General features: G+C 42.6%; 1 protein-coding gene across 6 annotated transcripts in view; it reads right to left on the bottom strand.

Moving 5' to 3' along the window:
* Positions 1-21,033, bottom strand: part of PRKCZ (protein kinase C zeta) — a 106,426-nt gene that overhangs the window by 82,946 nt on the left and 2,447 nt on the right. For all 6 annotated transcript variants that reach the window (XR_008331897.1, XM_053400676.1, XM_053400673.1 and 3 more), the window contains exons 2-3: positions 19,388-19,602; positions 12,409-12,530 (exon numbers count right to left, since the gene is read on the bottom strand). Coding sequence is in view for 5 of the 6 variants with exons in the window: in XM_053400676.1 (XP_053256651.1) it covers positions 12,409-12,530; positions 19,388-19,458 (193 nt within the window). In the remaining variant the exon portion in view is untranslated. The remainder of the gene's footprint in view (positions 1-12,408; positions 12,531-19,387; positions 19,603-21,033) is intronic.

Below are 21,033 nucleotides of genomic sequence, written 5' to 3' on the forward strand. Positions count from 1 at the left end.
GGACACCCTAGGAAGCCACAGGCTCTTCCAGAAGTGCCATCTTGTGCCCAAGATTTTTTTGGGGAGGAGTGCACGCCACGCATGTGTGACACTGTATCATCGGAAGAAGGCCTAGTATGGAGCGGCTTCCTCTCTGCACTCAGGATGAGCCAGCCACTCAACCACGCTGCACCCTGCCTCCTCCACCCACTCAATGTTGAGTGGGGCTGGCTCCCTGCCAGCAGATATTGAGGGGACCGAAGGCACTTCCACCCCTAGGAGCTGGGCTCTTCAGTTGGCATCATTGGAAGAAAATATTTTTTAAGTTCTCCCTAAGAGTTCTCAAACTGTACAGAATTCTTATTCAATAAATTAGCATCCATGAAGTCTAGATCAAGGCTGGGGAACCTCAGGCTGAGGATCAAATGCTGCCCTCAGGCCTGTTTATGTGGTCCTTTGGATTCTGCCCAGGTCACGTGCCTCAATGGCTCTGCTTGGTCCCCTCCTTGAGTGCTTTAGCTTGACTAAAACGTGTAGGTATAATAATGCTTCTTTCTGACCTGGAAGGACATGTAGTTCTTGACATCCTTGAACAAACTGATAAAAATGACAGTAGTTAAGAACTGTTCAGCTGAAGATGTACATTCATTTTTTCAATATGGTTGCTTTACTTTTAACCTCTTGAACCTTGTCTTAATAGACAGCTTCTACAATAATTTTAAAAGGTTAACTGAATTCCAAGTGCATAACACTGCCAAGTATTTTCCTATCGTCACATGGACATTCCTTCCTCCAAGGAGATCAGGATATGCAGATATAGCAAGAGTAGCAGCATTCACATGTGGCAGGAAAGAATGGTAAACAGCTTACCATGAATGAGGAGATCACTCCTGCTTTGCTCCTTCTGTAGCAGGAGCAACAAACCATCATTCTTGGTGAAGCATTACACTCGGCTCCAGCACTGAGCTTGTTTGGAGAGCAGCAAACCGCAATGTGAAGCTAAACTTTGTTCTTGGTTTACCAATCATTGTTTGTTGGAAGTGAAACATACTGCAATCTCCAGTTCAGATGTAATGCCAAGCCAGGGACTGTGACTTGTTGCTCCCACTGGGAAAGGAACAGAAGGGAACCAACCTCCACGTTCATTGTAAACTGAACTTTTTATCTAACAAAATTTAATTTACCCATTGATTGTAATAAAACCTCTAAGCGGTTTACAATAAATATTCAGATTACTGGAAAACAGCTAAAATGAATGATAAAAAGATGAAAACATGCCAACATCTATGTGTCTGGATTGGCTAACCAAAACAAAAATGTTTTAATCAGGCACCAAAAAGTACAGTGAAGGCGCCTGCCTGGTGTTAACAGGCAGGGAATTCCGAAGTGCAGATGTTGCCACGTTAAAAAGCAAATTCCTCACAACTTCAGAATAAGCATTTTGTGGCACCTGTAACAGTGTCAGTCCCACAGATCAAAGAAATTGAGTTGGCACATATGGGAAAGGCAACTCCACAAGTAAACTGGTCCCAAGGTGTTAAGGGTTTTAAATACCAATAGTTGTTGGGATACTGCCAGGGAGATAAAGTCCATCTGAGCCCCCAAGCCGGCTGCCGGACGATCCATCGATCTCCCGTAGACACGGAGTATCAGCAATTAGCGACACGAAGCCTCAGAAACATGGCTATCATATCACCCCTTAACCTCCTCTTCTCCAGGCTAAACATGCCCAGCTCCCTTAGCCGTTCCTCATAAGGCATCGTTTCCAGGCCTTTGACCATTTTGGTTGCCCTCCTCTGGACACGTTCCAGTTTGTCAGTGTCCTTCTTGAACTGTGGCGCACAGAACTGGACACAGTACTCCAGGTGAGGTCTGACCAGAACAGAATACAGTGGCACTATTACTTCCCTTGATCTAGATGCTATACTCCTATTGATGCAGCCCAGAATTGCATTGGCTTTTTTAGCTGCCGCGTCACTCTGTTGGCTCATGTCAAGTTTGTGGTCAACCAAGACTCCTAGATCCTTTTCACATGTAGTGCTCTCAAGCCAGGTGTCACCCATCTTGTATTTGTGCCTCTCATTTTTTTTGCCGAAGTGCAATACTTTACATTTCTCCCTGTTAAAATTCATCTTGTTTGTTTTGGCCCAGTTCTCCAATCTGTCAAGGTCGTTTTGAAGTGTAATCCTGTCCTCTGGGGTGTTAGCCACCCCTCCCAGTTTGGTGTCATCTGCAAATTTGATCAGGATGCCCTTGAGTCCATCATCCAAGTTATTGATAAAGATGTTGAATAAGACCGGGCCCAAGACAGAACCCTGTGGCACCCCACTAGTCACTCTTCTCCAGGATGAAGAGGAACCATTGATGAGCACTCTTTGGGTTCGGTCAGTCAGCCAGTTACAAATCCAGTTGGCACAACTTTCATGCAGCCCTTGCCAGTGGTCTTTCAGTTTTAAAAATGGTGGTAAAATCACCTGATGGAACTTCTGCATGCTTAAAAAGCAAGACAGGTTGACAAGCCCCCTTCACAGTGACTCTCCACTTGAATACATCTGGGAAACAGGCTCACTCCATTTAATGGATGCCTCAGCATTTCAAAGCTTTTTCAAGTTTACTGGGAGTAGGAAACAAAAAAAATCAGGAGAATGATACCACGCTTTTAAAGCATGACATCTTCCAATATTCTTTAAATGTACTCAACGACAGAAAAATAGGAGCACACACAAAAACTAAACTCAAAAGCAAGTATGGGAATGATTCACCTTGCATTAAGACTAAGCACTATGTTCATGCTTTTAATGGCATGTCACTTGGGATACCTCTCCTATCAATCCACCATAAATCAATTCAGTAGCAGTAGTCACACTTGCAGAACTTGATGCAGCTGCCTGAAGATTTAAGTATTGAATAATACACTAGTAGCCTGGAGAATATTTACAGATCTGCAGGAAATACCCTAGAACTGCTACAGTTCTCAACTCACGTATCCTATGCAAACAAATTACACTCAATTAGAAAATATCAAGTTTCTGCATCGTATCGCTGAAGCATCATCTTGAAAGCAAGTACAAATGAAGTGCACACAACTGAGTCATTATTGTACACACAGAACTTGGAAGAGGTATGTTCCTCTCAGTATCTGAAGTCTAGCTAGCAGAGGTGAGACAAGATTTCAGAGACCCCTATTTTCAGTGTCCACTTGCCTTTGTATAAATTGATTCTAGAATTTCTGCCAAACAAGAAGTGTCTATGAAATGATGTGAGCGGTATATAAAAAGATCTGGAGAAATTTTGTCTATTAAGCAATACACACTCTTGAAGTTCATATTAGGAAACACACATTGCAATTGTATAAACACTGATCTCTTTCTAGTTTGTGTGGGTATTGCTAAACAATTAAAGAACAGAAACCTGGGCAGTATCAAACAATCTGGTAGAATGCATTTAAAATAAAAATGAACAGTGCATTAGTTAAATGTGGCATATTAAGGTAGTCAATGGGTATGATCCTTCTCCACATAAGCACACCTCCTTAAAAGGAATCCCCGTCAGCTGTGGCCCTTCATGTGTTGTTGGACTCTCAACACCCATCTGCTCCAGTCAGCATGAACAAAGGTTAGGGATAATGGGAGCTCTAATCCAGCAACATCTTGAGGGCAAGTTTTCCAACCATGCCGTAGGGCAGAACAAATCCTACCCATAGTGGGGCAAGTAAGATGGCGGTTCAAGCCAGATAGGATTTCATCGCCCTCCTCCCCTCAACGTTTCATCTGCCACGAAAGTTGTAAGTAATGCCGCTGCAAAAATTTATTTCATCTATCACCCTCTATCTCTGACCGCTAGATCGTGCACTGTTGGAAAGTCTGGCACGCAGTGGACCACAGCCACTTCTAATTAATTAACTAGACGTGGAGCTTCTGGGGAAGAGCGTTATTTAACGAGAGGAATGCTAATTCCAGCTTGTCTAACTGGGACTAAACGGTGCTATTTTCACATCCACATTTCCCACATAGCTCCATATACTCTACGGAGATGGTGCTCACCAGACAGAAATGTAAAGTTTTGGGGATCTCCCCAACGCAGAGGGTTGAATCACCACCAGTAACCTCGCAGACGAAAATTTGGCATTATTTTAAGCCTAAAACAAAAACGCCCATATGCTCCGAGTCCCCACTTCTCCACGATTGGTCTATTGACCGAACATGGTATGGGAAGGAACCTGATATTGGTGAGGAGAGAGGGGGGATCAGTCTGGCAATGGAGATGGCTCAGATAGTCTCCCAATCTAGTCCCACCGACACTCTCGTAGAACATGAGCAAGAACGAATTTTGAAACGTCTGGAAGTCACACTAGATGGATCAGTCAATGCAGCCAGCCCCAGTGAAAAGGCTAGGATGGAACCCTCAAGTGCGACGAGAACAGAGGAAAATCCACGTCAGCTAAAAGGAGCCTGCTGGGACACAGATAGCAATATCTGTATCCTGATTGGGCTTTTCAATGAAATGATGAAAGAATGCCAAATGCACATAAGTAAAGAATTAGGACCAATTAGGAACTTTCTTACGGAATGTGTGGGTCTGCTAGTAAGCCTGACTGAGTTCATCAGGAAGGGAGCAATCTCACACACCCCCACTCCAGTGGCTGAAATTCCAACAGAGCCCAGTAGCTCAGAGAAGATCCCAAAGAGAGCCACTCCCATGTCTACCAACAGTCGAGTCACACACCCCTCACCTAAAAAGAAGCATCGCCACCAAAGAATACACCCACTTCACAAGAAGAAGTCTAGAAACATAAAAGTGGGAAGGCAGACTAAGGGTCATACACGAATTAAGAAATTGAATTTTTCCAAGCTATTCAAGCTCCTGGAGAATCCCACAATAAAGAAATCAAATACAAAGAATACTAAACCCGTGACCCCAAAACTGAGCATTATCCAGCAACCTAAAGTGACAAGCGCATCACAATCCCCTAACCCTCAATCAACGAAAGATCGGAACGAACAACTAGATAAAGACTGGCAAACCTCCTCTGCTACTGTGGAGACTATCACCCCCATTCGCAATAAGATAACTCAGAACAATCAAACGCTGATCCTCAACAAAAGCAGATTGGTTATTTGCCCTATGTACAACCGTACAGAATTACATTCACTGGACCAACAAAGAACGTATATATTTTAAAAAATTGACTTAGTACTCAGAGGCCTCCTACTACAAGGTAATGTTATCAATGTAGATTTTCTCCCAAATGACAATAAGTATAATCGAGTGATGCTGACATTTAAAGATGACTCGACCGCAAAACAAATATTAATTAATAAGGAGAAACTGCAAAGGGTGGGCCTGACAGTGACTCGCCTATTCGAAGTGCCCGGCCCCCCCTCGCAACTCATCAAATTAAATAAGAAAGACATCTATTCAAAGGTGGTGGAAAACAATAAAGCTGAATATCATAATAACCACCAGTCGCCTCACGAACTGGACACCTCCACACACAACTTCTCCTTTGAAGAAAATACCTTAACTAGTCAATTCTGGACATTTCCACCTTTAATACAAGCTGAAATCCTAGAAAGATTAGAAACGCTAAGAAATAAGCTGGCCGGGAGAGACTTATATAAGGAAACTAAGGTGGATGTCCAAAGAAAGAGCAAGAGCCCTCCCAAAACGATCATCTCACAAGAACCCGATTCAGCGGCTCGCCGACCACGTAACCTTCAGATAAAGGCAGAGATTAATCTACCTGCAATTAAGAAAGTACAACTCACAAAGGAGAACAATGCATCGCTCCCTATAAGGAAAAACATGCCTAAGGAAACCTCACCAGGCTTCTGGTCCAAAATGAGATATTTAGATGAAGCGGAATTAGGCTACAACCAGGTAGAGTACCCCCAGGAGGAGGCCTTGTATAGCAAAGGCCCAGTGTCTACCAATGTGAGCACTCTATATTTACCATCTGACACCATAGAATACCTGGGCAGCTCTCCATGTAAGGATGATAGTCGGCTGCCACGTGGAATGGTAAATTCCAACAGTACCTTGGAAGATAATTGACAAGGAGTGGATCTTGGTAAAGCCAACCTTAGCTTTTTATCATGGAATATCGCAGGATGGCAAAAAAAGGCAGCTGATCCATCCTTTGCTAAATTTATCCAAGGCTACGACATAGTATTTTTACAGGAGACATGGCTCACAGGGGACCTAGAAGTTAATGGCTTTTCCTCAATGTCCCTCACAGGATCTCCAAGCACTAAAGGGGGAAGAGTCAAGGGTGGCCTAGGCATTTTAATATTTACAAGGTTGAGGGCGTCCATAGTAAAGTTAGAGACACTGAAACATCTGGCTATGGCCGTACTAGTGAAAAGCAGATTCTTCACCCTGCTATTGATTAATGTATATCTCCCCCCCCCCAAAGAGGCAAGCAGCTGATTAAAAACACCTGGCATGGGCTGGAAACATACATTGATGGTTTGATGACTCAAACCCCTGCAGCTTCAGTGCTAGTGGCTGGTGATCTTAATGCCAGAATTGGCCAGTCTGACGAAGCACTATATGCACACTTCCATGACTCGCCACCTATCGTGGAAGAAAACCATCTTATACCCACCAGACTCTCAAAAGACAAGGGATGTAATTATGCAGGTCTGTGCCTATTGCGTCTTTCTAACAAGCTGGACCTGGTCATACTAAATGGGCGCAAGAATGGGGAGACTTGTGGGGAATTTACTTTTATATCAAATGCAGGAACTTCCACTATTGACTATGTTATGGTATCATTTAATCTCTTAAATAGAGCCCTTGAGTGCAAAGTGGAGGAGAGGGTTGATAGTGATCACTTACCGCTCTGCCTCCTCCTGGATGCAAGAAAAGATTTATTTTGTAACGATAAACTTGAAGCCCCCAGGTCCTCCAACATGGAGTTGAGATACTCACATATTAGATGGTCCGAAAAGCTGAATGCCGAAAAATCTGAAAGGCTATACTCGGACATATTCCTCATGAGAAGAGATAATCTCTTAAACTCACCATGTTCTGAATCTAGAATAATCTTGTTCCAGGATCTGATCTCACTTTTGCAACTCCACCTGATCCAAAAAAAGACATCGCGCCAACCTTTATTCCCTAACAAATCCAAGCCCTGGTTTGATCAGGAATGTATTGCTACGAAGTGTTCTGTGCTGGATAAGTACAGGAATTATAAATCAGCGAACCTACCCTTGCTTCCTGAGGAATGGTTCGAAGCTAAACGTAAATATAAAGATCTGATTAAAAAGAAAAAGCTTCAGGCCCAAAGGGGGGAGTGGCAACGTTTATTAGAGGCCTCTCGAAGGAAAGACTCAGCCACTTTTTGGAAAATAGTCGCAAAAAGTTGGCAAGACTCCCAGATTGAAATTGATTATACTATACCAGTTGGGATTTGGGAGGCTTACTTTCTATCCTTATATACATCAAATCAACATCTGCAGGCCATGCCCCCAGCTCCGAGTGATATTGGCGCCGAATGGCCCCCAGTAGCAACAGAAGAGATCTATAGGCTCATCCAATCCCTTAAACCTGGAAAAGCACCCGGCGTAGACAACATTACACCGGAACTCCTTAAGGCTAATGTTGAATGGTGGGCCCCTGTGCTAGCTGCCCTATTTACCAGCATAGATCAATCAGCCACTTTCCCTGAGAACTGGGGACTAGCAATCATCATCCCTTTATTCAAGAAAGGGAGCCGATCAGATCCTGGCTAATTACAGGCCAATCAGCCTCCTAAGTATCATTAGCAAATTGTACGCTGCCCACCTATGCGACAAATTAGTGGACTGGTTGGAACAAGACCACATTCTTTCAGAACCACAGGCTGGTTTTAGGGCAAATCGGTCAACTTTAGACCAGGGCCTTGTTCTCCAACATCTCATGGAGAAATATACATCAAGAAAAGGAGGTTCCCTATACGTGGCTTTTATAGATTTCAAATCTGCTTTTGATTTAATACCGAGGGACAGGCTTTGGGGAAAGCTAAGCGCCGCAAATATAAACAAACGCCTACTGTATCTCATCCACAGTCTACATGAAAATACACGGATCCAGGTAAGGTGTGACCGACAGGGCCACCTATCCAAGGAAATCCAAATCCACCAAGGGGTCAGGCAAGGGTGTGTCCTTGCGCCTACCCTATTTAACTTCTATATCAACTCGCTAGTAGGAAACATGGAGAAAGAAAATGCCCATCCCCCCAAATTGGCTGGTACTCCCCTCCCGGTCCTTTTATATGCGGATGACACAGTCTTAATTTCTTTTTCTTGTGTTGGATTAAGAAAACTTTTGAGATCTCTTACCAAATACTGCAGCACCAAACAACTAACAATTAACTATAACAAATCCAAAGTCATGGTGTTCTCTAAAAAAAGGAGGAGGCACAAATGGAGAATAGACAATCGCTCAATAGAACAGGTAGCAACCTTTAAATACCTGGGTGTAACCTTCCAGGAAAGGGGCTCCTGGCGCTTTCAGATTAATAATACTATTGCAAATGCAGAAAGATCTACCAAAGCGTTAATAAGATTCTTCTATGGGAAAGGGGGCCAACACATACCAGCAGCCTCCCAGGTCTTTGCTGCCAAAATACTATCACAATTGTTATATGGATCCCAGATCTGCAGCTTTAAAAACCTTACTCTCTTAGAGGCATTCCAAACTAAGTTTTTCCGCTGCCTGCTGGGGATCCCCTCTTGCGTATCCAACATAGCGGTCTGTTTGGAGGTTGGGCAAATTCCTATCAGTACTCGGATATGGATATTGAAGATCTTCCGGAACCTGAGCCAGTCCGGGGGGTCCGGCACACTTCTCTGCGCGACTCTGATCTTCCCCCAGAGACCTCTGACTCCAGCAGCACGTAAACACAGCGCAACAGAAGCAGGAACGTTCTGTGTGAGGGCAATAACTCAGGCTGAAACGCAGCAGTCTCCTTATCTTTAAAGTCTTTATTCCTTAGCAAAACACAACAGCTATAAATCTCCTGCCTGGCGACAGAGCGCACATCTTGCTCCTTTCTTGCAACGGAGCAAAAACACACACTGAGAGAAAACACAGGAAGACACTCCCCTCAGTGTTCTAAAACCCCGCCTCAAAATGTGAGACGTCACTCAGAACTTCTTAACCCTGTGAGTTCTGAGCCTCTCTCCACAGAAGATCCATTATTGGCTAAAGCTTATTTTCTTCCCGGTTGGGCTAGCACCTTTAACCTTATTAGATAACTACCAATCCAAATGGAAGGCTACACTGCTGGAAAAGTTTAAAGGCTTGGGGATCCCACAACAGACCCTGATAGCGATAGACTTCGAGAAAGCTAGGACTACAATTCACCAGCGTATCTGGGACGTAGAATTACAATGCCACATGAGCGAAATGATTAAACATCCAGCAATAAAGGACCATGGGAGAGGTTTCTCTCCAGCTAACTATCTGTCAGGTCTTCAGGTACCCAAATACAGACGGTCTTTTACCCTCGCCAGATTCAACGTTCTCCCTTCTGCCTTACTTCAGGGCAGATTTGAGGGTAAACCATACACAGCACGGGTCTGCCCTTGTGGCTCGTTGGAAGTTGAAACTGCTTCACATGTTGTCGTCTTTATGAGGATATACGTTTGACTTTTATTACACCTGTTTTGCAAAAGTCCAGGAAAGAATCGGAACACCATAGTTTAAAACTACTGCTAGAGGACAAGAATCCCAAGACTACATTAAATGTAGCTAAATTCTGTGCGTCTGCAATCAATCGCAGGAAGCAAGTGGTATCCCATAGTGACCAAACCCCTAAATGTTAATTACAGGTGGCACGCTAATAATTTTAATTTTTATATTTAAATCCTTGTTATATTCATATTGTCCTTTGTATTTCTGATATTTTTTTATGATCTGTGATGCTGTATGCCAGGGGTGTCAAACTCAAAATCATCGGGGGCCGCATCAGCAGTTTGGTCACCATCAAAGGGCCGGTTGTATCTGTAGGACTATGTGTCCGCTCTTTATTATCATAAATTATTGTCACTGCATTTAATTATTACTGTTTTTTGTAATAATGTAAGTAGTAACTAGCTCTGAAAGCAGAAACATAGTCAGAATAATGGCAAGTAGATATTCAAATGTACAATTATTGTACAATTTATTGAAAAATGATTTTTGGTAACAGACAGTATTTTTTTTAAAAAACATACAAATATTGCCAAACACTTTTTATTACACATATGGCAAACACAAGGCATTAACTTTTTTTTAACTTTTCTGACTAGATGGCTGACATCGTTTTCCTGAGGTCAGTCCATCAATGTCTGGGAACGCAACTGCACTTCCAGAACCTCAAGTGTAGAGGGGAGTGACACAGAATACACACTCACACCACCTTAGGCCAGGTCATAATCCCCAGTTCCGCCAGCTTTTTTATAGTCAGCTGGCAGGGTGCTTCAATCTTCACAGGGTCCCTAGCCTTCATTTTAAAGAGCAGCCTCCAGGATGCACCACCAAGACAGATCCCACCTGAAAGTACTAAAAGCATGCACTTCTGTTGGGATAAAGATATGGGTGTCACACGCCTGTCAAAATACTATTGCAGCAGCTACTGTAGGGTCATGGGGAGTAAGCGCTGCTATTCCTCTGTTGATGGCAGTGAGTTTCCTGCCTGTGGTGAGGATTTCAGCATTCAGTCAAGGGTTCCTAGTCCAGGCATGCTCCCTCTGGACCACGTTCCCATCGGAGGTCCACCGATCCACCAACCTAAGGCAGGAGACTGAGAAGAGATATGATAGCCATCTTCAGCTGTCTAAGGGGCATTTCGCATGGGAAATGGAGCAAGCTTGTATTCTTCCATTAGGGAAGGTAGGACTTGAACCAGTGGATTCACGTTACAATAAAGATTTTGACTAAACATGGGAAAGAACTTTCTGCTGGTAAGGGCTGTTCAACAGGGGAATGGTCTCCCTCGGGAGGTTTTTCCCTTCTTGGAGGTTTTTAAGCAGAGGTGGGATGTCTGTCTGCCATGGATGCTATGGCTGAGATTCCTGCACTGCAGGGGTTGTACAGTACTGGATAGCCCTGGGGATCCCTTCCAACTCTACGATTCTATTAGGATCCCTTTTATAAAAGAGAGAACTTTAATGGCACGGCCATTATTTATTTCAGCTTCTCCCAATGGGGCCACGAAGGATCAGAAAAGCTGAAGAAGAGACCCTTCCTCAGAGGAGGCGGGAGACCACCGGACCCGCCAAGGAGGGGAATCCGGCCACCTTTCCCTCCAGAGCTTCGCCTTTTGCCCTGGCCAAGTTGCGCCGAGGGCACCTTGCGGGCTCTGCGTAGCTTCAGGCGGAGCCCAGGAGCTGCTTCCCGGCCTGGAGGGCAGGCTGCGCGCGGGACCCCACCGCTCTCGGGGCGCGACCCAGACCCGGCTGCCTTCCGCGGCCAGCAGAGGTAGGCCGCCGGCTTCTAACCCGGCGGAACTGGGGCGTCCCGGGCGCCGCGCTTCCCGCTCCTCCCGCCCCGCCCCCTTCTCCCGGGTGCCCCCTCCCTCCTTTGTTCTCCGGAGCCCCGCCTCCCCCTCTCCCCCAGCTCGCCTATTGGCTCACGCAGCCGCCATTCGGGTGGGGGCCCGCTTTGGCCCCGCTCCCCGGCCGCCGAGAGAGAGCGGGAGCGTGCGGGGCTGGGCTGGGCGGCCGGGCGTCTCCTTCCCTGTGCTGCTTCGGCCGCGTCTGCAGCTGCCGCGGGACCAGGCGGGAGGCCAGTCATGCCCAGACGCTGCCAGCCACTCGGAAGGAGCCGTCGCTCCGCCGGGCAGCGCCTGCCTGCGCGCCCCTCGCTCCCTGCGCCGAGGATGGCGGGGGCGCCGGGCGCAAGGCGGCGCCGGGTCTGCTGGGCAAGCGGCAGATGCTGATGCACTTTGGGGAATTCCTGTCACAGGGAGCAAGGCAGAAGCGGAGGATGACAGGGCACGTTCCCCGGGGGAGCGGGGCCGCGGCTGCCTGGCCAGTTTCGTCCCACGATCCTGGAAATGCTACACGGGCCACATGACGAGGTCTGGCGGGCCGGATTCGGCCCGCGGGCCTTGTGTTTGACACCCGTGCTGTATGCAAATCTTTCTGCGCACAGTACCTATGTCAGGAAGAATCACACCCACATTCATAAAGGAAGGTTATGCTTCACACATCAGAATTAGAGAGTACATAACATTTTCAGAATGGATTGGAGCAAGCTGCAATACATGCCTGATTATCTGGGCTTTATTAACATATGTATCCCTTGATATCTCTTAAGTGAAAATTTGAAAACCAACAATGATTCAAAATTAAAAGTTACCTGTTTAGTATCTCCATCACACCCAGTTAATTAACTGTGCTGTAAAATGCATCAGAGAAATATTTGCAGAAGCATATTTACATGAGTCTGAAATACCTTCATTATCAATCCACTTAAGGGTAATTGGTTGTTCCTGTTGTAAATTGCACATCTCTCTGACTTCATCACAAAGTTCACCATAGTTGATGGATGCACCCAGATTTGTTATGAGGATATCCCTGAAAGAGATGAATTCAGATTCAGTAGCTACATGTGTTCACATTAAACTACAAGACATTTGCAAAGATTGAGGCAATCTATCAGCAGCCCTAAAGATTTTGCATTTCAGAATCTCACAAACAGTTTTACTGACCCAACATCTGCTAATTATATACTACTCATTCATTAAAAAAAAAATATCAGAACAGTTCACAACTATACACAAAATAATAAAAATCATATAAAAAAGTTACAATCAGAAATCAGGTAACTATCAGGGAAAGCTGTACAGTGGGCCCACCACTTACACACCTGACTCAAAACCAAATAAATAAATGTGAGTGGAACCCACAGCAAAGAGAGCTTTTAAAGCCCTCTGCCTTGCTTACTGTGCTCTGGGAAAGTCACACAAGGGCCCCAGGACACTCTGAGCCCTTGTGCCTCCTTCCCAGAGGCCAGTAAGTAAGGGCAAGGCTCATTCTGGACAAATAGGGATGGTTCAGGGGGTTCCTGGCTTTACATGATTTTGCCTCTGTGAGTGCAGCCCCAGAACCAAACCCTCATGTAAGTAATGGGCTCACTGTATTCTTAATTGCCTGGGGTGCTGGGGTATTTTGGGGAGGGAGTTGTAGCTGTGGTTTTTTTAAAATCTTTATTTTAGATTTTGTTGAAATTTATGTGGAAATTGTTCAGTCTGGGTTTTTTTTTAATATTTAATTTATTGTTCAGGACTACTTCTGTTGCAACATTTTTTATGTTGTAAGCTGCCTTGAGCATGGTTTGAACTGTGGAAAGGCAGCACACAAATAAAATTACGTATATATGCATGCATGCATAGGTGTGACAAAATAGAAAAGTTTTCAGTAGGTGTTTAAAAGTTGAAACAAAATATGCCTGTGGTGCAATGACACTAAAGGTTCAGTTCCTTGTAGCTGTCAAATGAGCCTCATCAACTGATTTCACACAAGATATAATGGTGTGGAAGAATAAGCATGTACTTTAAAAAATACCTTCATCACGTTCCTCAACATTTTTAGTCAGCAGGGCTTAATTTAGAAGAATTCTATGAACTGTATGTAAGCAAAGCAAGGAATGCTTGCCATAAAGGAAGATTATGCATGATCACTTATGCTATGTTAAGCACTGTCACACCCAGGGTATACAAACATCTACCCTCCCAAGCTTCCATGGAAACACACTAACAATCATGAATGGTACAACTCCCTAATGCTTTTATTACTAGCCTATTTGTTTAATCATAATATCAAAGGTGTACTGTACCATGAACAGACACTTTGAATTATTTAGTACTTTCCTGAATAATTCTTGACACTAATTTTGCAGTTTTGAGGGACTTCTGGGTTAGCGCCATCGGCTAATGGCGGATTCCCTCCGAGCTCCGGAGGGAATCGGCTCCGCAGGAGTTGGGTCCTGCCGCGGCGGCGACGCGGGGACCCTCAGAAATCACAGGCAGTGAAGCCTGTGAACTTGGTGACTCGGCGGGCACCATTTGCGCCCCCCCCGACCCGCAAAGGAGCCTTTTTAAAGGCTTCGGAACGGGGGACGGGGTGAGCGGCGCGGTGCTGAGAGTCGACTGCTTCTCCTGCGAAGTGAAGCTGCATGCCATGGTCGGAGAGCGCTAACTTCTTCTTGTGAACAATTGGACTTTAAAAGCAACAACCCGTGAGTAGTACGGAAATTGGATTTACAAAGTAATTTTTTTTTTTAATTAGGCACGATCGGGGAAGGCGCAAACAGGAAGTCCGTCTCCCCGTCTTGTAAATAATCTTAAGCAAGGATCAGCTAACTAAGATCGAGATAATTTTTTCTTGTTTATTGGATAAAAGACATTAATTTCACGATTTGGCAGTATAAGTAATTTTACTGGAGGATAAGAGCTAATTTTGGGAGCTGAAGTGCCACCCCCCTGGACCCGGGAGTGATCCACGGGAGAGCCTGTTGAAGAGGTATTGAAGAGTTTGACAGCTGTCAAATTAGCTGTCAAAGCTGAAAAAGAGAAAAGTTGAAAGCTGAAAACAGAAAAAAGTTTCTGTTGTCTCTGCTGGTTATATTTGTTACAATTTGGTTATAATTTGTTGAAAATAAGGAAGAACTGATACAAACTAACTTGACTTTTGGATTTGAACTGGAAGAAATACTAAGTAACCAAAATCCCTCTAGAGGGGGTTTTGGGACATTACAAGAATGGCTGAAGGAGGGAAAATACAAGCTAAGTTGGACAGAGTTTTTGTTCTCTTGGGAAAGTTACAAGGCCAAATTGATGTTTTGGCTACAAATGTTGCAACTCTGGACTTAACAGTAAATAAATTCATTGAATTTGATAAGGACTTGACTCAGGAAGTTTATGCAGCTGGACAAGAAGAGAAACTTGAGAACTTTGAGAGTGTGGAGAAAGAGATATATGCTGTTCCTGAGGAAAAGGAAGGAGGAGCTGTAATGCCGCAGATGACTAAGGAGAGCCAGAGGCCTGACATGATGGCTACAAAGGAAAATAAGAACTTGATGTTGAAAATCTGGTTTGAATTGGAGATTAAAGAATGGAGAGATCTCCTTATGTGGAGATCTGAAGATCCAAGGATTACAAATCTGATTAAGGTGGAAGTTGGAGCTTTGGGGACATTTGGACTTGAAAGGAGTAAGAAATAAGATTCAGGCTCCACTTTTAAGTATGGAGGTCTGGCTGGAAGAAATATGGATCCCATTTGGCTAGAGCTCCTCCGAGATCTGGTGTTTAATATTAAGGACTATCAAAAAAACCGGCAGAGAGGAATTGAGAGAGAATTAAGAGCCTTGGACGTGAGATCTCCAGGCTGATAGTAGATCAAGACTGATGGACATTTGTTGGGGATTGAAACCGGGAAAGGGGGGGTGGAGTTTGGGGATCCAAAGGGTGCATAATTACAATCTGTTTTTGCTTTTATTTTGTTTTGCTATTTGTATGAAAATTGGGGAAGTCGTGGAAGGGAATTTGGGTCGACTTTAGAAAAAAGTTTTAAGAATGAGAATTGATGTATAAATATTGATGTTTATAAGGTAAAATTGGCTTTTTAAAAATGAACTAAACAGAAAAAGGTTAAAAATTGGGGATAAGAACTTGTTGAACTAACAATTTGAATTGGAATATAAGAAGGGGAGGGGTGGGGAAGTCAGGGAAATATGTTATAGAAAAATAAGGATTGTAAACTTTATGTGTTTTTAACTTTTTTTGTTTTTTTCTTTTTTCTTTTTTTTGTATTAAAGTGGAAAATTTCAATAAATATCTTTTTTTAAAAAAAAATAATTTTGCAGTTTTGATAACTGTGACTTACTGCAGTTTGACATGTCTGATCACACAGAAATAAGAATCCACTACACACACACTTGCATTCTGCCATGCTACATTTTATACCATGATTTCATAAAGCAACACTTATACAAACCTTCACGAATGATCAATAAACCCAAGCTGAGTAAATAGGGATCCCTACATTGCAATGTTAGCTTTACCCTTTCCAGTGAGGGTAACAACAAACTATAGAGGGATGCGGGTGGCGCTATAGTCTAAAACCATCAGGCATCTTGGGCTTGCCGATTGCAAGGTTGGCAGTTTGAATCCACACGATCGGGTGAGCTTCTGTTGCTCTGTCCCAGCTCCTGCCAACCTAGCAGTTCAAAAGCATACCAGTGCAAGTAAATAAATAGGTACTACTGTGGCAGGAAGGTAAATGGCATTTCCGTGCACTCTGGCTTCCGTCACAGTGTTCCATTGTGCCAGAAGCAGTTTAGTCATGCTGGCCACATGACCCCGAAAGCTGTCTGAGGACAAATGCTGGCTCCCTTGGCCTGAAAGCAGAGATGAGTGCTGCACCTTAAAGTTGAATTTGACCAGACTTAACTGTCCAGGGGTCCTTTACCTTTACCACAAACAAGGCATAAAATCTTGCTATTTGATGCTTTACAATGTCCCCATTTTACAGAGGCTAAACTTAAAAGTTGTTCAGAGTTAACAGAGAAACACATCACTATTTTAAACAATGAAAATTAAAGGTTACATCCAATGTTAGATCTAATGGGCATGACCAAATTAGGTTAATTCTAATAGAAGCACTCTAAGTAAATCTTAGCTGGATACAACCCTATGTCATTCCTCACATAGTGAAACTTGAGTGTTACTTGAAATTATAGCTAAAATATGCCATGAAGAATGTCCCCAAAACGCTGTACAGGCTGCATTTGTCAACAACCCACTAAAATCTTATTGCACTGCACAACCAAGAGCCTGATTGACAATTCATTTAACCTTAATCACTCTGGTTTAAGCCAATGAACAGGCTGTTCCTAATGAAATTTTCACATGCAAGTCTTAAAGTACAATCCTATTCAGAAGTATGTTTCACCAAGTTCAGTGGGACTTACTCCCAAGTTAGTGACATGTGCATAGGATTATAGTCCTAAATGATCAACACAAACAAATCCAGCACTGTCCAGAACGTATACTGAGTTTTAAACATGCTGTTTTATTTCTATCACATATCTAGAGCTGTCTGTCATACAAGGGACAAACAAGAGGACCAAATGCAGGGATGTGGGTTTTCCAGAAAATTTTGAACTGAAACATTTTCATAAGCAAAAAATAATTTGCATCAGAAAATGTTTTAATGCCTTAGAGTGACCTGATTTAGCATGTTTATTTTACTTGTTTTTAGAAAACAAAACTTGTGACACTGTGAAGCTTGCCTAATACTGTTATTTGTAATTTGCATCCATTCATCCTTACCAATGAACTTATCAAAGGGAAATTTTCCAATGAAAATATAAAGCAGTGGTGGTGGCAGGGAATCAGTTTTTGGCTATTTCCCACCTCACACTACTGCTCAAGTTCTTTTGAAGTCAGCATTTGTATAAGATTCCTATGATATATTCGTAACTGCATACAAAATGGTATAACCACTGGCTACCAGAGGGCAAAGTGCAACATGGCATTACTCTGCAGCACCATTACATCATAGTCACAGAGAGTTCTGCCAGAACAACTGTTTTGGTTGTGACTGCCAATGCTATTAAAGCTAATGGGGCTAAATCTTAAATCCAATGGTTGAATTGTGAGTGGAGATACAAGGTACTAGTTGCTAGGTTCTTTAGAAAAGCACAAGAGTGTGCCACAGCCAGGGTCCAAGGAAGTGAGAAACTAGTTCCAAGAGCATTTCAATGGGCTTTTCACAAAAAAGCAGCCACTGCCTCTGCTCAGCATCACACAAGGGAGTCTGAAAACCAGTTTCTGATATAACTCTGAGGTGGGAGAGAATTGTTCAAAGCCAAAGTCAAAACATTCAACTGGGTTAGCATAAGCTGCTTGTGAAACACATGCAATGCTATAGATCCTAAAACATGTTTATACCCAGCAGCTCAACTCTTAGTGTACACTAGTTTACTGCGATTTCCTATGTACAGGCCCACCAATAAGGAGTATAGTGGGTACTGCTGTACTGGGTCCAGGGCAAGAAGGGAGCCCCAACAATGGAAAATATAGTTGCGCCTTGTAGGGAAATATGCAAGCACTATTTTTTCTGAGTAATTAATGTCCTACCACCTTTCAGTGTGAGTAGTCTGACAAGACAGTGTGAGTATTATGACTGACAAGTGCTACAGAGAAATACACATTAACATCAGGGAAAACAAAGATTGCCCCAAAATGAACCAGGAAGGCCCTCCTCCGAACATTGGAGAAGAGACTTCCTGGTGCATTTTTAAAGTGCTTTTTGATCTTCTCTGGTGCATGTGTGACTTTAGAATTTTTTTCTGGATTCAGATGACAGACTTCCTGATTAATTCTGAAGCCCTTTCTAAAATCTTTCCTTGGAAAGAAGTGATTGTTGCCTAGAGAAAACAACTGAAAACTTCACTTTTTTAGTATTTAGTCCACTGTGAGTGGCCAGTAACATGTCTGCCCAAAAGTTAGAAGCAAAGACATGAATTCATGTCTTTCCAACATGCTTCATTTCATGCAAAACACACACACCGAGCATATTAAACTAAATAAAGTGCTAATGCAAACAAACCCATATCACAGGGGGGAACAGCAGTTTAGAATGTGTAATGCAGTGTTATACGGTGTCTTTGGTTTTTTAAAATTGAAATGGAGTTGCTGATAACTTGACTGTAGCAGCAACATGAGGGTGGGGGAGGTCTTATTAACTCCTTTCCACCACAAGGCAGAGCTACTGTTGGGTTGCTGCTACTGGTACAAAAACTTAAATGAGTATATTTATGCCCAACACTGAAAATGTTTTTGTTCAAAAATATAGAAGGGTGACTGACCTTTGCTGATAACATTGCTATAGTTATTATGAAGTATAAATAACATTCCTACAACAAATGCTCTTAGAATACATTGCTTGGTTCTTAACAATTTAACTTATCCAAGCATGGGAATCTGGACCTTGATTGCTGAAAATCTTTTGACACCCCACCACCTACCAACCCCAATATGAAACACCTGTTCTGGTACTAAATTGTAGTATTATCAGCCTAAAATGAAAGACCCATCGCTTTGTTCAGAAGAGCATGATTCACAAGTTTTGCACCAAGCCACCATGCAAACAGCATTAGCATTTCCTCCCAAATCTTACAACGCCAATGCAACAGACTACAGAAATTGATAAAAACATATGTAAATTTCATTCATTATAAGTACAAAAAAATGGCTAGTCCAAGTCAGAAAACACCAACTTAAACGAAGCTACGGTAATTAATTTCAGCAGGTTTGCTTTGAGTAGGACTTAACTGGATACAACCCAATATAGACAAAACAAAAGTTGCAAAGAACCTGATAAACAATAAGCGAAATGAAGGGCAAAAAACATTTGATATTGCTTACCCATTATAATGTGTTTTTACTCTAATGAAATCTCTCTTCATATTCATTTTTGATCCCATTCTGCTAGGCATGGTACTAATGCAGCAGTCAAAGTTAAAGATAGGTTCTGAGTTTACAGACTTGTCTTCCAAATCATTCAGGAGAAATGGGGTATTGTAATAAATGAGCAGGCAAAGTTTCCATGCTTCTTCTTCCAAGGTAATAGCCCCATTAGGCTGCAGGCAAACAAAAAAGATATAAATACACAAAAAAGCAAACAACTGATTGGAAAACAGAATATACGTTGTGCTAAACTAAACAGACACCAAGTAAGTCCAACAAATCAATGGAGGAATTCAGGTTCATGTTTTCTTCTAGTATCCTGATACTTTATTTTTATAAAATTGCTAAAGTTCCATGAAAGCTGTTTTAAATACCTAGCAAATATATTTTAAAATTATGAAATGTAAGATTATGCTCATTTAAAATAAGACTAATTACTTTTTTTCTATTTGGGAACAAAGTTGAAACAATAGAAAATTAAGAAAGATTCCAGCCAGTGATGTCAACCATCATTGCTTAGCAAACGGAAGGATAACTCTTTTGCAAAGAAATTTGCTGGCTCCATTCCTGACACCTTCTCTTCCAAGCACTCTTGCTAACCTTCCTACAAAATCACTGAGGTGGGGATATGGTCTGTGATCTTTATCTTCTGGATTTGCAAAAAACATTGGCGGAACTATCACAAAACTATTTGCTTCCCTATGTTTGAAAAAGGAACTTTAGGAGTTTGGATATATCCAAATCACAATATCCAAAGCAGGGAGAAAAGTCCAGTCTAGGGATTCAAGAGTGGGAATAAGATAGGACTGCTCAGCAAGTTTTATTCCTGTTTACAGCATTTTCTACAAAGCATACACTCAAAAAATAGGCGGGGAAGCCATGAAAGTACAAAATGGCATTCTAGGTAAGTATGAAAGCTTACGCATTTCCCTAAAGATCAGGCTCTCTGCTATACACAACTGCATTGCAATTTTTGCTTTGAAAGTCTTCCTTTTGTAAACTTTGATATAGAATATGTAAGGCATGTCAAGGTATTCATGCAAAGCATGTGAATCCACATTTTAGATAAAAGAATGCAATGTTATGCAATTGTCCCCCCTCAGATATTTGTAAGCACTCTGGACAGTCATACATTTCCTCACTCAGGAAAGAACTTGCAGATACTTTTTTCCTCACACTAAAGTACATTTAGGGGAAAGTGTGAAAGATTTTTACATAGGTTTTTGTCTACAACTTTACCAAAGCAATAAAACACTACATTGTTTTTTAAGAACTTACATTTAGATAGGAAAGTTAAAACCAAGATACTTTATTTAAAAAATACTCACAACTCTCAAATATGTAGATTTCAAGAAACCCCTCTAATTCACAAAATATGCCTTGAGGCTATGAGCTGTCAACATAACCTAGTAGCCAATTACTTGCAAAGACAACATTAAAACCACAGAACAGTGCATTCCACTAGAATCCTATACCCCCCTCAATCTGGTAACAGTGCTGACCTACACATTTGGTTACCTGTGGCTACTCCTTCAGCAGATATGGGCACCCTTCCAAAAAGAAAAAGACTCCCTTAGAATAGCCTGTCCTGAACAAATGTCTCC

Source organism: Podarcis raffonei, chromosome 8, assembly GCF_027172205.1.
Source record: "Podarcis raffonei isolate rPodRaf1 chromosome 8, rPodRaf1.pri, whole genome shotgun sequence".
In the NCBI taxonomy this organism is placed as follows: domain Eukaryota; kingdom Metazoa; phylum Chordata; class Lepidosauria; order Squamata; family Lacertidae; genus Podarcis; species Podarcis raffonei.